At 38.0% G+C, this 23627-nt stretch overlaps 1 protein-coding gene across 1 annotated transcript; it reads right to left on the bottom strand.

Moving 5' to 3' along the window:
• Nucleotides 1–6060: 6060 nt before the first annotated feature.
• Nucleotides 6061–22913, bottom strand: SPINK14 (serine peptidase inhibitor Kazal type 14 (putative)). Its single transcript, XM_060295529.1, is given in 8 exon segments — nt 6061–6080; nt 6083–6105; nt 7060–7171; nt 7174–7195; nt 10035–10080; nt 10928–11035; nt 22215–22336; nt 22866–22913. Coding segments are annotated over 8 exon segments (501 nt in total).
• Nucleotides 22914–23627: the final 714 nt, after the last annotated feature.

The raw sequence follows: 23627 nt of genomic DNA, 5'->3' as shown, positions 1-23627 counted from the left end.
TAACTGGTGTGAGGTGATGCCTCATTGTAGTTTTTATTTGCATTTCTCTAATCATTAGTGATGTAGAGCAGCTTTTCATGTGCTTCTTGGCCATCTGTATGTCTTCTTCAGAGAAATGTCTATATAGGTCTTCTGCCCATTTTTGGATTGGGTTGTTTTTTTTTTAATATTGAGCTGCATGAGCTGTTTATATATTTTGGAGATTAATCCTTTGTCTGATGATTCGTTTGCAAATATTTTCTCCCATTCTGAGGGTTGTCTTTTCGTCTTGTTTATGGTTTCCTTTGCTGTGCAAAAGCCTTGAAGTTTCATTGGGTCCCATTTGTTTATTTTTGTTTTTATTTCCATTTTTCTAGGAGGTGGGTCAAAATAGATCTTGCTGTGATTTATGTCAAAGAGTGTTCTTCCTATATTTTCCTCTAAGAGTTTTATAGTGTCTGGTCTTACATTTAGGTCTCGAATCCATTTTGAGTTTATTTTTGTGTATGGTGTTAGGGAGTGTTGTAATTTCATTCATTCTAATTTCATTTTACATGTAGCTGTCAAGTTCTTCCAGCACCACCTATTGGAGACTGTCTTTTCTCCGTGGTATATCCTTGCCTCCTTTGTCATAGATTAGTTGACCATAGGTGCGTGGGTTTGTCTCTGTGCTTTTTATCTTGTTCCATTGATCTATGTTTCTGTTTTTGTGCCAGTACCATATTGTCTTGATTACTGCAGCTTTGTAGTATAGTATGAAGTCAGGGAGTCTGATTCCTCCAGCTCTGTTTTTTTCCCTCAAGACTGCTTTGGCTATTCGGGGTCTTTTGTGTCTCCATACAAGTTTTAAGATTTTTTGTTCTAGTTCTGTAAAAAATGTCATTGGTAATTTGATAGGGATTGCATTGAATCTGTAGATTGCTTTGGGTAGTATAGTCATTTTCACAGTATTGATTCTTCCAATCCAAGAACATAGTATATCTCTCCATCTGTTGGTATCATCTTTAATTTCTTTCATCAGTGTCTTATAGTGTTCTGCATACAGGTCTTTTGTCTCCCTAGGTAGGTGTATTCCTAGGTATTTTATTCTTTTTGTTGCAATGGTAAATGGGAGTGTTTCCTTAATTTCTCTTTCAGATTTTTCATCATTAGTGTATAGGAATGCAAGAGATTTCTGTGCATTAATTTTGTATCCTGCCACTTTACCAAATTCATTGATTAGCTCTAGTAGTTTTCTGGTGGCACCTTTAGGATTCTGTATGTATAGTATCATGTCATCTGCAAACAGTGACAGTTTTTCTTTTCCTATTTGGATTCCTTTTATTTATTTTTCTTCTCTGATTGCCGTGGCTAGGACTTCCAAAACTATATTGAATAATAGTGGTGAGAGTGGACATCCTTGCCTTGTTCCTGATGTTAGAGGAAATGGTTTCAGTTTTTCATCATTGAGAATGATGTTTGCTGTGGGTTTGTCATATATGGCCTTTATTATGTTGAGGTAGGTTCCCTCTATGCCCATTTTCTGGAGAGATTTTATCATAAATGGGTGTTGAATTTTGTCAAAAGCTTTCTCTGCATCTATTGAGAAGATCATATGGTTTTTCTTCTTCAATTTGTTAATATGGTGTATCACATTGATTGATTTGCGTATATTGAAGAATCCTTGCATCCCTGGGATAAATCCCACTTGATTATGGTGTATGATCCTTTTAATGTGTTGTTGGATTCTGTTTGCTACTATTTTGTTGAGGATATTTGCATCTGTATTCATCAGTGATATTGGTCTGTAATTTTCTTTTTTTTGTAGACTCTTTGGTTTTGGTATCAGGGTGATAGTGGCCTCATAGAATGAGTTTGGGAGTGTTCCTTCCTCTGCAATTTTTTGGAAGAGTTTGAGAAGGTTAGGTGTTAGCTCTTCTCTAAATGTTTGATAGAATTCACCTGTGAAGCCATCTGGTCCTGGACTTTTGTTTATTGGAAGATTTTTAATCACAGTTTCAATTTCATTACTTGTGATTGGTCTGTTCATATTTTCTGTTTCTTCCTTGTTCAGTCTTGGAAGGTTATACCTTTCTACGAATTTGTCCTTTTCTTCCAGGTTATCCATTTTATTGGCATAGAGTTGCTTGTAGTAGTCTCTAGCATGCTTTGTATTTATTTCTATGGTGTCTGTTGTAACTTCTCCTTTTTTATTTCTAATTTTATTGATTTGAGTCCTCTCCGTCTTTTTCTTGATGAGTCTGGCTAGTGGTTTATCAACTTTGTTTATCTTCTCAAAGAACCAGCTTTTAGGGCTTCCCTGGTGGCGCCGTGGTTGAGAGTCTGCCTGCCGATGCAGGGGACGCGGGTTTGTGCCCCAGTCCGGGAAGATCCCACATGCCGCGAAGCAGCTGGGCCCATGAGCCATGGCCGCTGAGCCTGCGCATCCGGAGCCTGTGCTCCGCAATGGGAGAGGCCACAGCAGTGAGAGGCCCGTGTACCTCAAAAAAAAAAAAAAAAAGAACCAGCTTTTAGTTTTATTGATCTTTGCTCTTGTTTTCTTTGTTTCTATTTCATTTATTTCTGCTTTGATCTTTATGATTTCTTTCCTTCCGCTAACTTTGGGTTTTGTTTGTTCTTTCTCTAGTTCCTTTAGGTGAAAGTTTAGATTGTTTACTTGAGATTTTTCTTGTTTCTTGAGGTAGGCTTGTATAGCTATAAACTTCCCTCTTAGAACTGCTTTTGCTGCATCCCATAGCTTTTGGATCGTAGTGTTTTAATTGTCATTTGTCTCTAGGTATTTTTTGATTTCCTCTTTGATTTCTTCAGTGATCTCTTGGTTATTTAGTAATGTATTGTTAGCCTCCATGTGTTTGTGTTTTTTACGTTTTTTTCCCTGTAATTCATTTCTAATCTCATAGCCTTGTGGTCCGAAAAGATGCTTGATATGATTTCAATTTTCTTAAATTTACTCACGCTTGATTTGTGACCCAAGATGTGATCTATCTTGGAGAATGTTCTGTGCGCTCTTGAGAAGAAAGTGTAATCTGGTTTTGGATGGAGTGTCCTATAAATATCAATTAAATCTATCTGGTCTATTGTGTCATTTAAAGCTTCTGTTTCCTTATTTATTTTCATTTTGTATTATCTGTCCATTGGTGTAAGTGAGGAGTTAAGGTGCCCCACTATTATTGTGTTACTGTCGATTTCCTCTTTTATAGCTGTTAGCAGTTGCCATATGTATTCAGGTGCTCCTATGTTGGGTGCATATATATTTATAATTGTTATATCTTCTTCTTGGATTGATCCCTTGATCATTTTGTAGTGTCCTTCTTTGTCTCTTTATTTATAAACTTCCTTTATTTTAAAGTCTATTTTATCTGATATGAGTATTGCTACTCCAGCTTTCTTTTGATTTCCATTTGCATGGAATATCTTTTTCCATCCCCTCACTTTCAGTCTGTATGTGTCCCTAGGTCTGACGTGGGTCTCTTGTAGCCAGCATATACATGGGTCTTGTTTTTGTATCCATTCAGCGAGCCTGTGTCTTTTGGTTGGAGCATTTAATCCATTCATGTTTAAGGTAATTATCAATATGTATGTTCCTGTTACCATTTTCTTAATTGTTTTGGGTTTGTTTTTGTAGGTTCTTTTCTTCACTTGTGTTTCCCACTTAGAGAAGTTCCTTTAGCATTTGTTGTAGAGCTGGTTTTGTGGTGCTGAATTCTCTTAGCTGTTGCTTGTCTGTAAAGCTTTTGATTTCTCCATTGAATCTGAATGAGATCCTTGCTGGGTAGAGTAATCTTGGTTGTAGGTGCTTCCCTTTCATCACTTTAAGTATATCATGCCACTCCTTTCTGGCTTGTAGAGTTTCTGCTGAGAACTCAGCTGTTAACCTTATGGGGAGTTCCCTTGTATGTTATTTGTCGTTTTTCTCTTGCTGCTTTCAATAATTTTTCTTTGTCTTTGATTTTTTCCAATTTGATTACTGTGTGTCTCGGTGTGTTTCTCCTTGGGTTTATCCTGTATGGGACTCTCTGCGCTTCCTGGACTTGGGTGGCTATTTCCTTTCATATGTTAGGGAAGTTTTCGACTATAATGTCTTCAAATATTTTGTCGGGTTCTTTCTTCTCCTTCTGGGACCCCTATAATGCGAATGTTTTTGCATTTAATGTTGTCCCAGAGGTCTCCTAGGCTGTCTTCATTTCTTTTCATTCTTTTTTCTTTAGTCTGTTTCGCAGCAGTGAATTCCACCCTTCTGTCTTCCAGGTCACTTATCCATTCTTCTGCCTCAGTTATTCTGCTATTGATTCCTTCTAGTGTAGTTTTCATTTCATTTATTGTATTGTTCATCTCTGTTTATTTGTTCTTTAATTCTTCTAAGTCTTTGTTAAACATTTCTTGCATCTTCTCGATCTTTGCCTCCATTCTTTTTTCCAGGGTCCTGGATCATCTTCACTATCATTACTCTGAATTCTTTTTCTAGAAGGTTGCCTATCTCCACTTCATTTAGTTATTTTTCTGAGGTTTTATCTTGTTCCTTCATCTGGTACATAGCCCTCTGCCTTTTCATCTTGTCTATCTTTCTGTGGATGTGGTTTTTGTTACACAGGCTGCAGGATTGTAGTTCTTCTTGCTTCTGCTGTCTGCCCTCTGGTGGATGAGGCTATCTAAGAGGCTTGTGCAAGTTTCCTGATGGGAGGGACTGGTGGTGGGTAGAGCTGAGTGTTGCTGTGGTGGGCAGAGCTCAGTAAAACTTTAATCCGTTTGACTGCTGATGGGTGGGCCTGGGTACCCTCACTGTTGGTTGTTTGGCCTGAGGCCACCCAACACTGGAGCCTACCTGGGCTCTTTGGTGGGGCTAATGGAAAACTCTGGGAGGGCTCACACCAAGGAGTACTTCCCAGAATTTCTGCTGCCAGTGTCCTTGTCCCCATGGTGAGCCACAGCCTCCCCTGCCTCTGCAGGAGACCCTCCAACCCTAGCAGGTAGGTCTGGTTCAGTCTCCTCCGAGGTCACTGCTCCTTCCCCTGGGTCCCGATGCACACACTACTTTGTGTGTGCCCTCCAAGAGTGGAGTCTCTGTTTCTCCCAGTCCTGTTGAAGTCCTGCAATCATATTCCACTAGCCTTCAAAGTGTGATTCTCTAGGTATTCCTCCTCCTGTTGCCAGACCCCCAGGTTGGGAAGCCTGATGTGGGGCTCAGAACCTTCACTCCACTGGGTGGACTTCTGTGGTATAAGTGTTCTCCAGTCTGTGAGTCACCCACCAGCATTTATGGGATTTGATTTTACTGTGATTGCGCCCCTCCTACCGTCTCACTGTGGCTTCTCCTTTGTTTTTGGATGTGGGGTATCTTTTTGGCGAGTTCCAGTGTCTTCCTGCCGATGATTGTCCAGCAGCTAGTTGTGATTCTGGTGTTCTCGCAAGAGGGAGTGAGAGTACGTCCTTCTACTCTGCCATCTTGGTTCAGGCAAGACTGGTAGTTCTGAGAATGCTCTTATACCTTCATTTAATTTCTAGATAGCAATTTCCTCTCAGACAAGAGCTGTGAAAGCTTAGAGCACTCTCCCAGGGTGTACTTTTTCTATTCCAAGTCTGTCTTAGACAAACTAGAGCTGGTAGATGGATGACTACTCTGGTTACAGCTGCGAGGGGAAGCTCAGCTGGTTATTTTAGGCACATTTCCTATTAATATATATTTATTTTTAATTCTGAAGGAATATGGAAGAAATTTCTGTTGTGTTCTTTGGAAGACAACCAGGAGCCTTTACATATTGATAGGTTATTCCACAGTTTACAGTATCAGAGACCTGATTAAGCCCTGTGTTTGTCTCTGACCTTTGGCTCAAATGTTCATTTTGTTCTACTTCTGAGGCTTGAGATACGGATCTGAGACCCATGTTAAATGAGACTTTCAGAAAAGTTTATTTATTAGGGAGAATATGGAAGGCAGCGAATCAATGAGGGGAGAGGTCTACAAGTTCACTAGGGGTAGCTCTCTGTCACTAAGAACACATCTAAGGAGGGTTGAGTTGCAAGAGAAGGATTTTCTCAATGGAAAGATAAAAAAAAAGGTACTTCTTTCATGTCTGAGTCCACTCAGCATTTTCCATCATGCAGAAATTAATTTTTCCCTGAGATTTCCTGAAGGAAGAATCAGAATAAATATTTCATTAATATAATGTCAGAGCTACAAAAATACTTGCAAAATTATCTATCACCCTTATTTTATATTTGAGGAAACTAAGAGCATAAAGGACATTGATTACAGACAAAAGCCAGGTTATTGGATTTCCTACCCTGTTATCCTTCCATGATTCCAAGATGCCACTGAAGATATTATGACCTATATTATAAGCTCTTTGAAAATAAGTTACTTAATCAGGCCTCAGCTTATGATATATGAGGCATATCAGTCCTCATCTTACTGTGTCAATACTCTTACACTTTGGCTGAATTCCTCATTAGTGGGGGTGGCCTGAGGTTTACACATTCCTGTCTCATTGCTCTTTGTGAAAATTACAAAATGATCATTGGGTGGAGGGCTTCAGTCTGGTGCCACGGGGAGAGTTTTTCTCCCTGTGAACTTCACTGTCTTATACAGAGATCAACCCTGAAGCCACAGTTTAGTGAGACTTAGTGTCTAATCACTGATAATCATGTCACATAAATCCAAAAACTAAACTAGCCAGAGGACCCAAACTTTATAGTCACCTACCCTAGCTCAGAGTTTCAGACACATATGAAGTTGAAGATATCTGAGAGAAGGCAAAAGTATAGTTTGTTTTAAAATCAAAGAATTTTAAGGACTCAAAGAGATATTTAAAGCTTCAAGTGAAAAAAAATCTATCAATTGGCATATGGGAATGAGAAGGCTGAGAGAAGAAAGGGCCTAGCAAACACTACTGAGTACAGCGAATCTGCTTTCTACTCCAGTGGGCTTTGTATTGCCACATGTTCTCCTGAGCAGGGACTGATTATTATCTGAGCAAACTGGAGCAAATTCCTGGCTTCAAGGCTGTTGTACTTGGTAGAAGAGGTAATCACCTTGCACTAAGCTTTTTCATTGTTCTCTTCTTTTCTCCCAGTATTACTCACATGCTCTCAACACACAAGATGCAGGGATTTTCATAGGTTACCAAATTGTTGCCACAGATGGGTTGATATATACCAGGGCAGGGGTTCACTGTTCCATTGAACCAACTCAATCTACTTTCTTATATGGACATTTCACCTGAAATTGAGTTGAAAAGAATGATATGATTAGAATTACACTCACAGACACCCCTGGACTTTACTAGGAAAATCTAAACATAGAATCATATCCTAGTCTGACAAAAGCTCTCTAGCTTCCCCCTCCACAAAGCAAGGGAACCGGAACCCACGTATGTCCATCAGCTAACAACGTACGTGATGCCCTTGTTGTCAGGACCTCCTGACAGGAAGAGAGAAAGGAGGCCTGCTATGCTATAGTGGGAAAAGGAAGAGTGCGTTAACAGGACAGATTTGGGAAATTTAGCTTCTCTCTCAATCTCCTTTATTCTCAGACTATTTGACCTGGAATTAGTCTTAGAGATTTTCTGTGGTAACTCAGCTAAGGAAACTGAAGCCCCATAATTGGAAAAGATGTTTCACTGAAATCTATATGCCTTGACTTAAAATATTTATCACATCTTATCTACTAAAAATATCTCCAGGCTAACTCTTATCTTGAAGGTGTGAAACATGAGATCATTTAGAGTAACTCCCTGATTTTGTAGGGAAAACTGAAAACAAAGGAAGGGGCATGTCTCAGTGGGACCAGAACCCATGTCTGCTTGCAATGTTGGTATCAGTGATGGCTTGAGAGCAGTGACTCTGGGATGATTGAGCTTGACGATGATAGTCTCAGGGGCTCTATGATTACCATATGATAGGTAGATAAAGTACCTCTAATACAAGGTGGGTAGGAGTTTGGGCTATTTAGAGAAAGAGGGATCATATTTGAGCTCTTCTCCCTTCTTCCCTTATCCAACACCAGCACAATGGCCAGGTCACCACCATCTGTCTGTCACCCAACTACTCCCTCCACTTTCTCTTTTCCTCTGTAGCCTCTAATTTCTGTAATTTAAATGTCCATTGAATCATATTATTCCTGTACTTATGCTCTTTTAATTGCATTTCACTGCACATAAAAAATTTCTTCTTAGTATAAGCTAAAAGACCCTATGTGATCTGTACCCTTCTGACTTTTCCAACCTTGTCTTATACCACCTTGCTCTTTGCCATTTTCCATGGTTTTTTTTGTCTTTTTAAAAATTTTGTTTTGTTTTTGCTTCAAGTGCTCCATAGTCCCTCCATCTCAGAGTCTTGTGGTTTGTCACGACCCCCCCATCAAATGTATTGTCTTTTTCTTGAACCTAAACTCATTCTGCCTTCAGAGCTCAAGTTATGACCTACTTTCTCAGAGAGTTCCCAAAATACAATCTCAACTTTCCATTCCTTTTTTAGTATCTCTAATCAGTGTGTAATAAAGCATTTATACAATTATTTGACTAATTCCACACTCCAAAGAATTATAAGCCCATAAGGGTAAGGTCTGTTTCTGATTAGACTAACCTTTGTGTGTCCAGCACATATATTGGCACTTAGTCTTGCTCTATAAATATGTGCAAAATGAATAAGATTTTAAATAGTTCAAACTGAATGAATATAGTCAAATAATAGCAAGAGTAATTAGTATCATCTTTAAATATAGCTTTTCTTTCTCTTTAGAGTAGGATGTATATTCATCGGGTGAGTAGGCTATGTATTCATCTGCTGTGTAACTATAACATCTGCTGCGCCCCCTCCCTCCCTCTCTGTGTTCCAGTCACACAGGTCTTTAATCAGTGACTCAAGTAGGTAAATCTTCCTCACTGCTCTCCATCTGGGTGGCTCCTTCTCACCCTTCACATCTCAGATATCCCCATGCCCAAGAAGCCTTCACTGACCACATTGTTGATAGTAGTATCTCTACTTTCAAAAGATATTCTCTATTGTACCATCCTATTTCTTTTATTTATAGAATTATTTATAGAATTTACTATAAAAACAGTCACTCTCTTCGTTTTTTCTGGCTATTTTTGTAAGCTTCATGAGAAAATAAGTAAGAATGAGTAAGGTTATTTTTGTTTATAAATTTATGGACAAGTGGAGGACTACTCTTGCAGGCAACCTTCTTAAGAGGAAAACTCTAGGACTCAACTCTATGAGACTAGAGTATAAATCCTGGACAAATTCTATAGACTTTTTTGCTGGAGCTATAGCCTCTAACAGGTTCTACACTCTGATCTCTGCGTCCCTTGAAGGCCAAGCTGCCCTAAAAACATCTTTCTCACCAGTTAACTCATGAATATATTTTTTTAAGAAGTAAAATTTAAAATTTACTAATGAGACAAAAGCTTAAAGTGCAAGTGCTCCTGAAGTGAAGGAGTACAGTGATGCAAATCCACATCAAAAAACCAAAACAATCTTTCATTTCACTATTTCCCCCATTTATTAAACATTTATTTTACCCCACAATATATTCAGTGCTCAGAGGTATAGCTGAAAATGAAAAAGGTGTCTCTGTCACTTTGCCCTCATACAAGTTGGAAACAGAATTTGAGGCTCTGTTCAGAGATTTCCTGTTCCTTCACATTTCCTCAGTCTATAACTTAGAGTTGGCGTTTGCCATTCACAACTCCCATAGGCATTCTCTGCATATCACAGGGCAGTTAGGAGCATTCTTTCCACCAAACTGTGAGCCCCTCCAGAGCAGAAACCATGTTATGCCCAAGTCTGTGGGCATATAAGAACCTGCCCTGTCCCCTGGCAACCGCCAGTGTCCATAAACATTTTCCAGGCACTACCGAGGGCTCTGTGGTATACCTATGACCAAATCTCAGCTTGGGTCCCAGTTTGGATTACTCTCCTCTGAGCTCCTATACCTACAGTGTACCTGCCACATTCATGTGACATTGAAGAACATCACTTGCCTCAGTAAGGTTCTAAAATAGTAATTCCAAAGAAAACTCAGAGTCTCGTTCCCAGGAAATTTAGAGGAAAATTACCTTAATATTTCCATGTGGTGGCCACCAGTGTGGAGGGCCTGAAACCATAACAAATGAAAATAGTTAAAGAATCTAGTATCTGGTAAGTCATAGCTTAATTTGTTGACAGAATAAAAGAGTTTTATGTAGTACCCAGAAAGCTTGCAATAATTGAAAACATTATTTCATTTATACGTATATTCATTCATTTTTTTAAATGTGGGGTAACTCTTTTACTCCTGGTAGATAATCAACAGAAGACTATATAGGTGCATCACTGCCAGTCCAGTGTACCAAATAATTTTTTGATTAACAGTAATTAGCCTGGGCTTGAGAGGATTCAGAGCTGACAGCCAATATATGAAAGAAATTAAGAAATGCTAGAACTTTAAAGAGATCTTTTAACCCAATCCCCATATCTTATGAAATGCCCAAGAATTCATGGCAGATATGTAAGAAAACTAAGCTCTTCAGTCTTTGAAGCTAGGTCGCTCTACATGACTTCTCTAAAAAAGGACACAAAAGATAATGACCCAGTCAAATATATGGCAGAGCATTTTCAAAAGTTCTGAATTTTTGTGATGCACTGTCTTGGAGGCATATTGCCAGTCACTTTCACACGTTACCTCACCCAGTCACCCAAGCCCCTGGTCCCCACGAGTTAGGTCTTATAGTCTGCATTAATAGATGGGAAAGCTAAGGCCCCTGCCCATTGGCCCAGAGCCTTTTTTTTTTTTTTTTTATCACACTCCATTGTCTGTCTCTCTATATATACAGATATATAATATAGTAAAATGATACACTTAATAAAATATATATACACAAAAATCTCAAAGCATTCTCTTCTAGATTATCATGTCACAGCCCAGCAATCAACCTTACATCCCTGCGCAAAACAGCTACATTACTCACCAGAAGGTAATGTCAAATGTATCACGATAAAGAACAGAAGTGAGCAGAGTACTGGGAAGGATTTGGCCACTTTTCCTCCTGGCGTGTCCTTAGAATAATTCTCTGAGATACTGCTTCAGGATGTTGCCTTTTGATACAATCACAAAAGAAGAGGTTATCAGGATATTAAGACCACTTCTGAAGTGAATATTCATCTCCAGTATACGTATTGTATGCTCCTTCTCCGAGAACAAATGCTCAGGAATAAACTTTGGTTAGTTATAAATAAATGTATAGATCTCAGTGACAGACCTGTGACTACTTAGAAGACAGAAGTAAATCAGAGGTTACTGTTTGGGAATAACTGTATTATGTTAGGATGGAGATATTTTAAGTGTCTTGAAAAGGCACCTTACCTGATGATTCTCTCAAAATTTTTTTATTTGAAGGGATACAAAGAAAATGATGAGGCTGCTAGAGGCTTCTAGACAACAAGGGCTTCTCAATAGAGGAAGCAGGTCTGTACTTGGTCATGAAGCAGAGATTGCCTCTTGAGATTAAGACAAAGATTTCTAATACTCCAGGCCTACTTGGCTGTGCTGAGAATCTTCTGACTCGGAAAGCTAAACCCTCTTGGAGCATTCTGAGAGACTGCATAGGGAGAAAAAAATAAATACTCTGTCTCACAGGAGTTCCCAAGGTATTTCATCCAGAATTCAGTGAGCAAATTCAGTGAGCAGATCCTCCCTTGGGATTGCCTTTCCTTGTAGCAGCCTTTCTGACCCTAAAGAATGGTATATGGAGGTTCCAGGTCCTGACCAAGGACCACATTGAACTCTCCCTGTCTTCCTGTTCCTGCAAAAGTGACCTGGTCCTCCCTATGTCCTAGAGACCTTTTTCTCTGCTCTGTAGCATATGTTGATAGGTAATGTACATGAACTTGCCTTTATGCTATGGTGTGATATTTGTTATCTGAGACACTGAGATGTTTCCACAGTGCTCCACTCTCCAGGATGTCTGGAGGCTCCTGGCACAATGTCCAGAGCTGTCTGCTCGGCCCGCTCCTGAGACAGTCTATGACTCCATGTTTTTCTAAATACATCCCCATCTCTTCCTGACATCTTCCCTGGATTACTTTAGGAATGGAGCTTCAACAGTGGAAGATCCAGCTGTATCAGAACACAATGCCAGATGCCCACTCTCCCTACCACGTGTACCCAGGTTGACTCACCTCAGAAAGGAAGTGAGATGTAATGTAATTCTTTGTGGCTGGTGCCTCTCCTTTAAGGAGCATGTGTTAGAGCCTCAAGAGGGGATAGAATAGCTGTGTAGGAGAGGGAAGACACTGATGCATTGTGTGCTGGGCTGAGCAGGCCCCGGGAGGCCAAACATTTAGGATGAGTCAAAGACAAACTCAGCAGGAGGTGCTGGGGAAGGGAGTACAGAGATGCCTACAAGACTTGGGTGGTGGGAACGGATCGCTGGCCAGGGCAGCCCTGGGTGGGCAATCCAAAGAGGCAATAGCAGAAGAAACATACCACAGTAGGAAAGAGCATAGAAGTATCGAATGTTCCACAACAATAATTAGTGCCTTTGGCCAGAATGAAAAATGTGGAAACAGCTGAGGAAGAGAGGAGGTTGCAGTGACAGATGAAGTCTGTGGATGCCATTTGCAGTGGGTCCAGCCTTGTCCTGTAGCAATCCAAACCTTTGCAGCTTTGTAACAAGGAAGATACCTTATCAGAGCTGGGTTTCCTCCTAATTTCTGAACTTCCTGCCTCTATGTTACATTTTTTAAAAAGCAATTCTTCTTATGTCAAGGAAATACAAGTTTAGAAAATTCAAAAAGTAGAAATATTAGAAAAGAAATAAAAAGACAAGAAACCTCGAAACCCATAGATAACTGTGAAACATAAACTGTATTGAATTATATCATTCCAGTTTTTTAAAAAAAATCTATATATACATACACAGAAATGAACACATATACATGTTCTTGTCATATTTGATCACATTTTTGTAGTATATATTGTTTTACACTTTTTTGACTTAGAAATGTACTGTGACATTTTCTTGATCTTTAAATATAGTCATATAGAACATGAATTTAGATGCCTAGTGTCATATTCTATCACATATATGGATTTTTATTATATTAATATTCTTCCATAGTTGCTCAATTAGGCTGATTTCAATTTCATTATTCTTAACAATACTGGAATGAACAAATTTTTATTTACCTCAGTTAATTTGTCTCATTACTTCATTTCAATAAAAGCCTAAAAACAGACCTACTGGAAACTTCCAGAAAGGACCTGGGTCACTTAGAATATGAAAGAAGTGGTTTTCATCCAACCTGTGGGCTCTGTAAGTCTAATATGGAACAATTTGAAAATACCCTGTCATCTTCCTAAGTAAATCAGTCATCTCCCAGTTCAGAGAGGTAGAGGCATCCCATTGTTTAGGAAGGATTCTGGACATAAAAGCAAAAGATCAAGTTACAATATTTTTGTCAACTTGAAAAGTAATTTTTCCTCTCTGGATGGAATTTTCCCATTTTCACAATGGGGTAATCAAACCTTCCTTAAGGAACTCTTTGGAGGTTTAAGTGAGCTAACATTTAAACAGCTTGGAAAACTGCCTGCCTCCGCTACTGATATGGGCTTTATAGGCTCAGAGCCACAGATTGATTGCATTGTATGAGTATTCAAAGGTAATAATGAGCGTGAAATTACTTCCCACCTGATAATAAATAATTTACATTTTTCTCAACTTTGCTTTGTCACAAATTTTGTTATTAGCAGGGTATCACTGGTTAAATGAGTTCCCGTAGGCCTTCTACTGTTTGGGATTCTGGTTTGTCAGGAGTTGTGTGGGCACTGGAAATACAGCTGTGAAAAAGAATGGCATATTCTTGACCTTAATGGAGCTTATACCTTGGCAGGAGAATATTATTAAACAAATAATTACTCGTGGAAGGCAGACTTGAAGAAGCAGATTTTAACATTTGAGTTTCCTGACTCTTGTGACATTCCAGTATGAATCATGGCCCCTCTGATACCCATCCATAACAGCAATGAGAAATAAAACAATAATTTCCACAGATCCAATATCTTGACTCGGTAAAAGTGAAGCAGACCTTCCTAAGATAAAAGGAATTGCATATTATCAATATGTGACCCTGTTTAATAGCTGCAAAAATAAGATAACAGAGAGAGGTCTACAAACAGTATTTAATCCTGTAGATTAAATACATAGAGGAAAATACATAGAAGAAAAAGAAAAACATAGGAAAAAATCAAGCTAAAATAGTTTTAGCTTTTCCAAATTCCAGTTGAACTAATATTGGGAGAGGAGAGTAAATAAGACTGAGGGATCCCATCTTCCTCAAAGAATCCTTAGTCTTTGACTTCTTCATCATCTCTCATACCCATGGTTGAATTCCAGAAGCTACAATTTGGGGCTTTGTTCCTAGATGTCAGGCCCTATTCCTAGCTATGAAATAATTCAGTTTGTATGTTCCAGTGTCACCTCAAACGAATATTTTAAAAAGCCAATTCCTCACTGTACAGTCCAAAGCAGATTCTTTTTTTTTAAGTTTATTTTTTTATTGAAGTATAGTTAATTTACAATGTTGTGTTAGTTTCAGGTGTACAGCAAAGTGATTCAGTTATATATATATATATATATAATAATACATATATATATTCTTTTTCAGGTTCTTTTCCATTATAGGTTATTACAAGTTATTGAATATTGTTCCCTGTGCTATACAGTGGGTCCTTGTTGTTTATCTGTTTCGTATACAGCAGTGTGTATCTGTTAATCTGAAACTCCTAATTTATCCCTCCCCCACCCTTTCCCCTTTGGTAACCGTAAGTTTGTTTTCTGTGTCTGTCTGTTTCTGTTTTTTAAACAAGTTCATTTGTATCATTTTTTTTTTTAGATTCCATGTGCAAGTGATATTATGTGATATTTATCTTTCTCTACCTGACTTCACTTAATATGATAATCTCTAGGTACATCCATGTTGCTGCAAATGGTATTACTTTATTAATTTTTATGGCTGAGTAGTATTCCATTGTACACATGTACCACATTTTCTTTATCCATTCATCTGTCAATGGACCTTTAGATTGTTTCCATATTTTGGCTATTGTGAATAGTGCTACTATGAACTTAGGAGTGCATGTATCTTTTTGAATTGTAGTTTTGTCCAGATATATGCCCAGAAGTGGGATTGCTGGATCATATGGTAGCTCTATTTTTAGTTTTTTAAGGACCCTCCATACTGTTCTCTGTAGTCGCTGCACCAATTTGCATCCCCACCAACAGTGTAGGAGGGTTCTCTTTTCTCCACACCCTCTCCAGCATTTTAATGATGGCCATTCTGACTTGTGTGAGGTGATAGCTCATTGTAGTTTTGATTTGCATTTCGCTAATAATTAGCAATGTTGAGCATCTTTTCACGTGCCTGTTGGTTATCTCTACGTCTTCTTTGGAGAAATGTCTGTTTAGGTCATCTGCCCATCTTTTGATTGAGTTGTTTTCTTTTTTTGTTTTGTTTTTGATATTAAGCTGTATGAGCTGTTTGTGTATTTTGGAAATTAATCCCTTGTCAGTAGCATCATTTGCAAATATTTTCTCCCATTTTGCAGGTTGTCTTTTCATTTTGTTTATAGTTTTCTTTGCCATGCAGAAGCTTTTAAGTTTAATTAGGTCCCATTCGTTTATTTTTACTTTTATTTTCATTACTCTAGGAGATGGGTCCAAAAACATATTACTGCAATTTATGTCAAAGTGTGTTCTGCCTATGTTTTCCTCCAAGAGTTTTATAGTATCCAGTCTTACATTTAGGTCTTTAATCCATGTTGAGTTTATTTTTGTATATGATGTTAGAGAATGTTCTAAATTTTTCTTTTACATGTAGCTGTCCAACTTTCCCAGTGTCACTCAGTGAAGAGACTGTCTTTTCTCCATTGTACATTCTTGATTCATTTGCTGAAGGTTAATTGACCATAGGTGTGTGGCCAAAGCAGATTCTTACCACCATTAGGGATGTGGAAATCCTTCACAGGATTTTACCTAAGACTGCATGTTCTCCAGTAGAAAGGAAAGTCAATTCCACTGCCCAAACCATAGAACTTTCACAGTCTAGTCCATTCTTTAACCAATTATCACTCCACCACAGTACTAATCTGCCATTCTTTAGGTCCTCAGAGCTGTTTCTCCATCACAGGAAAGCCACCATACAAGTGATCGGTCCCACCCTGGACCATAGGGGAAAGTCTTTCCCTTCTCAGGGTTTTTTATTGAAGCCACAGGACAACATTGTCCAGACTTGCATATCTGCCTAGGAAAATTTTGTTTAGACAAAAGCAGAGTTTATGTAAGTAAACTCACTTTTTCAATTTATAGGTTAAAAAAGAAAATTATGTAATTATTGTATAATTACATATATTTTTAAAACATAGGTTATATAATGTACTCTACAATATATCCACTCTACAATATGTAGACTTTGTCATTGTTGTTGTTTATAGTTAAGCAAATTATTTATTATTACAGGGTCAACACCCATGTGCCCACCATTCCAGTCATGAGCTAGCATGACCATCATCCTAAAGGTCTCGTATGTGTTACTGCCTGAATATTTATAATCCCCCAGAATTCATATGTTGTAGTCAATCCTCAATGTGATGGTATTAGGAGGTAGAACTCTTCAGAGATGATTAGGTCGTGAAGGCATAGCCCTCATGAATGGCATTAGTGCCCTTATGAAACAGTGTCCGGAGAGCAACCTTGCCCCTTCTACCATGGGAAGACACAGCAAGAAGATAGTAGACTGTGAACCTGAAAGTGGGCTCTTACCTAGCACCAGATCTTCTGGTGCCTTGATCTTGGACTTCTAGAACTGTGAGAATATAAATTCCTATTGTTTAAGTCACCCAATCTGTGGTATAGACAGTTCCCTACTTATGATGGTTCAAATAACAATTTTTTGACTTTATGGTGATGTGAAAGCAATATGCATTTAGTAGAAACTGTACTTTGAAATTTGATCTTTCCCTGAGCTAGTGATAAGCAGTACAATACTCTCTTGTGATGCTGAGCAGTGAGCCATAGCACCCAAGTCAGCCATACAGTCACCAGGGTAAACAATCCGTATGTTGACAACCATTCTGTACCCATACAACCATTCTGTTTTTCACTTTTTCAGTATTCAATAAATTACATGAGATATTCAACACCTTATTACTTTATAAAATAGGCTGTGTGTTATATGATTTTGCCCAACTGTAGGCTAATGTAAGTGTTCTGAGCACATTTAAGGTAGGCGAGGCTGGTACGTTAGGTGCATGTATGATATTTTCAATTTATGATGGGTTTATCGGGATATAACCCCATCCTAAATGGAGGAAGATCTGAATTTTGTTATGGCAGCCTGGCATACTAATACACTAGCTCATTACATGACTAACAGCACCCTCACTCACCCTCCACATTGTTGCCAGAGTGATATTTTTAGAAACCAAATCTGATCTTGTTCAAATATTTAACTGATTCCATCAACAGAAAGCCCCCTCATGACCCATGCTTATCTCTCCAGTCTCATCTGCTCTGCCTTTTATCCCAGCTGAATTTAAGGACTGAATTCCCAGTGTTTCCTGCTCCTGAACATCCCTGTGCCTTTGCTTCTCATATTTATCCTACTTTGCATGCCCTTACCCACTTCATCCATCAGACTGACCGCTACTTCTCCTTCAAATATCATTTTACTTTTGTAACAGTTTCATGGCCGCATTTCTCTCCCTCACCCACCACAATGGGTTAGGTGCCCATCCTTAAAATGAACTGTCTTTACTACCACAACCCCATGTTTGCCGTTCTCTTATAGTATCACATTTCAAACTCTATTAAAATTATTGACTTTCCACTCACATAGCTCTTTACCCCTAAATTATCTCTACTTTTGTGTTCTTGAATTTTTTTTGTGCTTTTTAAATAACTTTTTTACTGTTATTAGTGTTCTTAAGTCCCTAATGTTCTTTTCTTAACCTGCTAATTAGTTGCAGTATTAGAAAATAACCACATGTACATCAATCTGCTCCAGTTAAGGGCTACGAATAAAGTTTGTGGAGTCTTCCTCTGGGTAAATAAATTATACTTTAGGTTTTGTGTTTAGGCTGGTCAGGTGTCTTATCTATGACTACTCACAGTCATAGATCATTTCTAGAATACATATCTGAAAACACTTTTCCTCGATGAAAGTGAGAAATTGTTAAAACATTTTATATTAAGAATAAATAAAATTTCTGTGTATACTTACTCTATATATACATATATATATAGTATATATACTATAGTATATATATAGTATATATATAGTATATATACTATACTTACTTACACTTCATCATCATGAAGTTTCCTGAGTTGAGATCCTTTCTGTCTGGAAAAGTAGATTTTATTGAATGGGTCATACAGTTATTTGATATTTCATAATCTACAGAGTAAAACATAGTCATATGTCATTTTGTGTTGTCTGACCTGAACTAAGAATGAAGAGTGCTGGTTAATATTCTACCCTAGTTAGCTGATATTTACCATTAACATCCTTGATAGATGATCATTTTGCAAACAAATAAAAATATAAAAAATAAGACCAACATTAAAAGGAGATTGGGCACTTTTAAAATAGTCCATGAATATTCAGATGGAAATCAAAAGCATAATATAGTGTGCAAACATTTCTGCAGTTTTAAAAGAAAATATGCACACATACATCTCTGGCATTTACAGTTTATGTAATTTTGTTATAGTCATTTCTCCTTTCTGAGTATTAGATTTCTTCCTTCTAAAAAGAAGATATGAGATAATATAATCAATACCATCTCAGTCTTCAGTCTCTGATGGTTTTATTAGGGCATGAATTTGCATATCCTGAGAGACTTTATTTTGGATAACACTTGCTATTATATTTGTAAATTTTCAGAAGGTCTAGAAAAGAAGGAGGAAAATTATAAAAAGGAAGAAGAGTTTATTTCTTTGAGTATTCACTCTTTGTCAGCTGCTTAGCTAAGGTTTGACATGTTTTATCACAGTGAATCCTAAACACTATTATAATTTCTGTCTTACTGAATACAGAATTGTGCAGCGAATTGGGTATTTGCCTAATGTCACAGATCTACAAACTGCAGCCTGGATTCTAATCCAGATGTATGACACCAAAGCCCATGATTTTTTTTTTTTTTTTTTACATCTTTATTGGAGTATAATTGCTTTACAATGGTGTGTTAGTTTCTGCTTCATAACAGGGTGAATCAGTTATACATATACATATGTTCCCATATCTCTTCCCTCTTGCGTCTCCCTCCCTCCCACCCTCCCTATCCCACCCCTCCAGGCGGTCACAAAGCACCGAGCTGATCTCTCTGCGCTATGCGGCTGCTTCCCACTAGCTATCTACCTTACGTTTAGCAGTGTATATATGTCCATGACTCTCTCTTGCTTTGTCACAGCTTCCCCTTCCTGCTCCCCATATCCTCAAGTCCATTCTCTAGTAGGTCTGTGTCTTTATTTCTGTCTTACCCCTAGGTTCTTCATGACATTTTTTTTCTTAAATTCCACATATATGTGTTAGCATACGGTATTTGTCTTTCTCTTTCTGACTTACATCACTCTGTATGACAGACTCTAGGTCTATCCACCTCATTACAAATAGCTCAATTTCATTTCTTTTTATGGCTGAGTAATATTCCATCGTATGTATGTGCCACATCTTCTTTATCCATTCATCCAATGATGGACACTTAGGTTGTTTCCATGTCTGGGCTATTGTAAATAGAGCTGCAATGAAGATTTTGGTACATGACTCTTTTTGAATTATGGTTTTCTCAGGGTCTATGCCCCGTAGTGGGATTGCTGGGTCATATGGTAGTTCTATTTGTAGTTTTTTAAGGAACCTCCATACTGTTCTCCATAGTGGCTGTACCAATTCACATTCCTACCAGCAGTGCAAGAGTGTTCCCTTTTCTCCACACCCTCTCCAGCATTTATTGTTTCTAGATTTTTTGATGATGGCCATTCTGAATGGTGTGAGATGATATTTCATTGCATTTCTCTAATGATTAATGATGTTGAGCATTCTTTCATGTGTTTGTTGGCAGTCTGTATATCTTCTTTGGAGAAATGTCTATTTAGGTCTTCTGCCCATTTTTGGATTGGGTTGTTTGTTTTTTTGTTATTGAGCTACATGAGCTGCTTATAAATTTTGGAGATTAATCCTTTGTCAGTTGCTTCATTTGCAAATATTTTCTCCCATTCTGAGGGTTGTCTTTTGGTCTTGTTTATGGTTTCCTTTGCTGTGCAAAAGCTTTGAAGTTTCATTAGGTCCCATTTGTTTATTTTTGTTTTTATTTCCATTTCTCTAGGACGTGGGTCAAAAATGATCTTGCTGTGATTTATGTCATAGAGTGTTCTGCCTATGTTTTCCTCTAAGAGTTTGATAGTTTCTGCCCTTACATTTAGGTCTTTAATCCATTTTGAGCTTATTTTTGTGTATGGTGTTAGGGAGTGATCTAATCTCATACTTTTACATGTACCTGTCCAGTTTTCCCAGCACCAATTATTGAAGAGGCTGTCCTTTCTCCACTGTACACTCCTGCCTCCTTTATCAAAGATAAGGTGACCCTATGTGTGTGGGTTTATCTCTGGGCTTTCTATCCTGTTCCATTGATCTATCAATCTGTTTTTGTGCTAGTACCATACTGTCTTGATTACTGTAGCTTTGTAGTATAGTCTGAAGTCAGGGAGCCTGATTCCTCCAGCTCCATTTTTCGTTCTCAAGATTGCTTTGGCTATTTTGGGTCTTTTGTGTTTCCATACAAATTGTGAAATTTTTTGTTCTAGTTCTGTGAAAAATGCCAGTGGTAGTTTGATAGGGATTGCATTGTATCTGTAGATTGCTTTGGGTAGTATAGTCATTTTCACAGTATTGATTCTTCCAATCCAAGAACATAGTATATCTCTCCATCTATTTGTATCATCTTTAATTTCTTTCATCAGTGTCTTATAATTTTCTGCATACAGGTCTTTTGTCTCCTTAAGTAGGTTTATTCCTAGATATTTTATTCTTTTTGTTGCAGTGGTAAATGGGAGTGTTTTCTTGATTTCACTTTCAGATTTTTTATCATTAGTGTATAGGAATGCCAGAGATTTCTGTGCATTAATTTTGTATCCTGCTACTTTACCAAATTCATTGATTAGCTCTAGTAGTTTCCTGGTAACGTCTTTAGGATTCTCTATGTGTAGCATCATGTCATCTGCAAACAGTGACAGCTTTACTTCTTTTCCGATTTCGATTCCTTTTATTTCTTTTTTGTCTCTGATTGCTGTGGCTAAAACTTCCAAAACTATGTTGAATAAGAGTGGTGAGAGTGGGCAACCTTGTCTTGTTCCTGATCTTAGTGGAAATGCTTTCAGTTTTTCACCATTGGGGACGATGTTGGCTGTGGGTTTGTCATATATGGCCTTTATTATGTTGAGGAAAGTTCCCTCTATGCCTACTTTCTGCAGGGTTTTTAGCATAAAAAGCCCATGATTTTAACTACTAATCAGAAAGGAGTGAATTCAAGTTGTTGGAATGAAAAAAAAAAGAAAGTTGTTGGAATGGCTGGTAATAACCATTCTTAAAATCTCCTAGAAGCTGAGATGTTGTTTATAGTGAGGACTTAATATTTAATGGATGGGGCTGGTGGTGGTGAGGATTCCAACTAATTCCAACTCTGCGTTTGGGCTTTCATTCTCTTCCCTAGACCTCTCCAGACAATCAGAGAAGCAACATGATTCTCCTCTGGGGTATGAAGGATAGATCAGTCTTATAACAGTGTCCATGGCTAACAGCCCAAATATAGACAGCTGTCTTCTGAGTTTCCACTAAGTGGTAAGAAAGATGTAACACAGGAGATTCATGAAACTTTGACCAAGAATATATTTCCCACCTGAGACCCAGTTTCCTTAAATGTAATGTGGGAATAAAAATGTCTATATGTAGCAGCTAATCTGAGGGACATTGTAGACTATAAATGAGAATTTGGCTGGATAGCAAAGAAATATATACACATATATATCCTTACATATAGCTGTTTTTTCAAAACAAAGCAATGTCCAAAGAGTACTGGAGGATCATGACAAAAGGTAAGGTTTGTAAAACCATGTTTTTAAAAACCAAGCAGATTTTGGCCAATGTGAATTTTGTGATCATAAAACAAAAGCAAAACAGGGCTCCAAATTGAGTACTGTACTTACTGATTTAGCATACAAAACATGCATTCATTACTGCGAGTTTTCCGATCTATGTCACATAATGGTCTCCATTCCCTTGTGCATGCAATCCTGGCACTTTTTCTGTTGTATTTGGTGCAGTCCACCTGTAATTGGAAGAAAAATAATACCCTACATTCTCTTCCTTCAATTCTGCATCATTCTCATATTGAGATGGTAAAGAGGGAGAAGAGAGTGGAAAGAGTACTAGTCTCTTTAACTTTTCAGCAAACATGTCTAGAAGATCTTTTATGGACCAGGTGCTGTGCTGCAAAAATAAATCAGACCTAGAATAGTCCTTAAATGAGAATTAGCAGTTTAAGAAGGAAATATTAATCTCTCTTTTTAGGGTTATAATGAGAGTCCAGTAGGATAATGAATGTGAAAAATACTGAGAAAAGTTTAAAATGCTACCAAAAGGTAAAACTTTACTTTATCTGCTCTTCTCCTTTTGCAAGGAGATTCATTTTGTAACCTTTAAAGAAAGAAACACCACCAGGAAAGTACAGTAGGAACAGTTTCATATCCTAGGGAATTATTTCAGCCCACTGTGAGTCAGTTTAGCTACTTTCATGACTCATTTACACATTAGCTCTGATTTCATTTTTGCCAAGAGCATGCCGAAAAGGTACTCACCTCTGTCCCTATTGCTTGATGGCCAGAAGAGAGTAGGATGAGATTCATTTCGAGAGAAGGAATTGGAGAAATAGAAAATTCCACAGTTAGAAATGCAAAGCTGAATTCATTGTTCACAGTAACTAAAACCCATTTCCCAACATCCCTTGCCCAGGCCAGACCTAAAAGAGGTCACTTCTTTACTCAGGGCCAACTCGGGGGGAAGTCAGAGATATATGATTCTGACCAAAAACAAACAAAAAAATGAGGTGGTAGGGGGAATCTCTGGTCATTGGAGAAAGGGCTGTCCAGGAGATCCTGTGGGCATGCCCAGGGTAGAGTTGGAGTTATGGTCTCAAAGTTGTATAGGTGGTTTCTGAAAGGCCAAGTCAGAAACCTGAGAGATCCTGATGAGGAACTGAGCAGAAAGCTCACAATCCTTTTATTCTTCTCAGTCTCTCTTCCTCTTCCTCTTCCTCAAAGTCTGATTCACCCCCACTCTGTTGATTAGACCAATCAAAATAGATGTCTTCTAAATTTTCTTTTGACTTTAACATTCTATAATTACTGAAGGCTGAATATGTTGCAGTTAACGTTGTATGAATATTAAAAAGGAATCCTAACTTACCAGGTGGAGTGACAACCCATGTAGTGGCTGCCGGAGCAAGGATGACAAAAGCAGTGATGCTCTTCATAGTGATGATGAATGAGGGTAGTAGAGAGATGCTGTTCTGAGGCAAGAAGTTCAGAGAGAAAGAGAGAAAAAGCAGTCTGCCAAATACA

Source organism: Globicephala melas, chromosome 3, assembly GCF_963455315.2.
Source record: "Globicephala melas chromosome 3, mGloMel1.2, whole genome shotgun sequence".
Taxonomy (NCBI): Eukaryota; Metazoa; Chordata; class Mammalia; order Artiodactyla; family Delphinidae; genus Globicephala; species Globicephala melas.
Note: the sequence above shows the minus strand (reverse complement) of the source record. Positions and strands in the feature narration are given on the sequence as shown.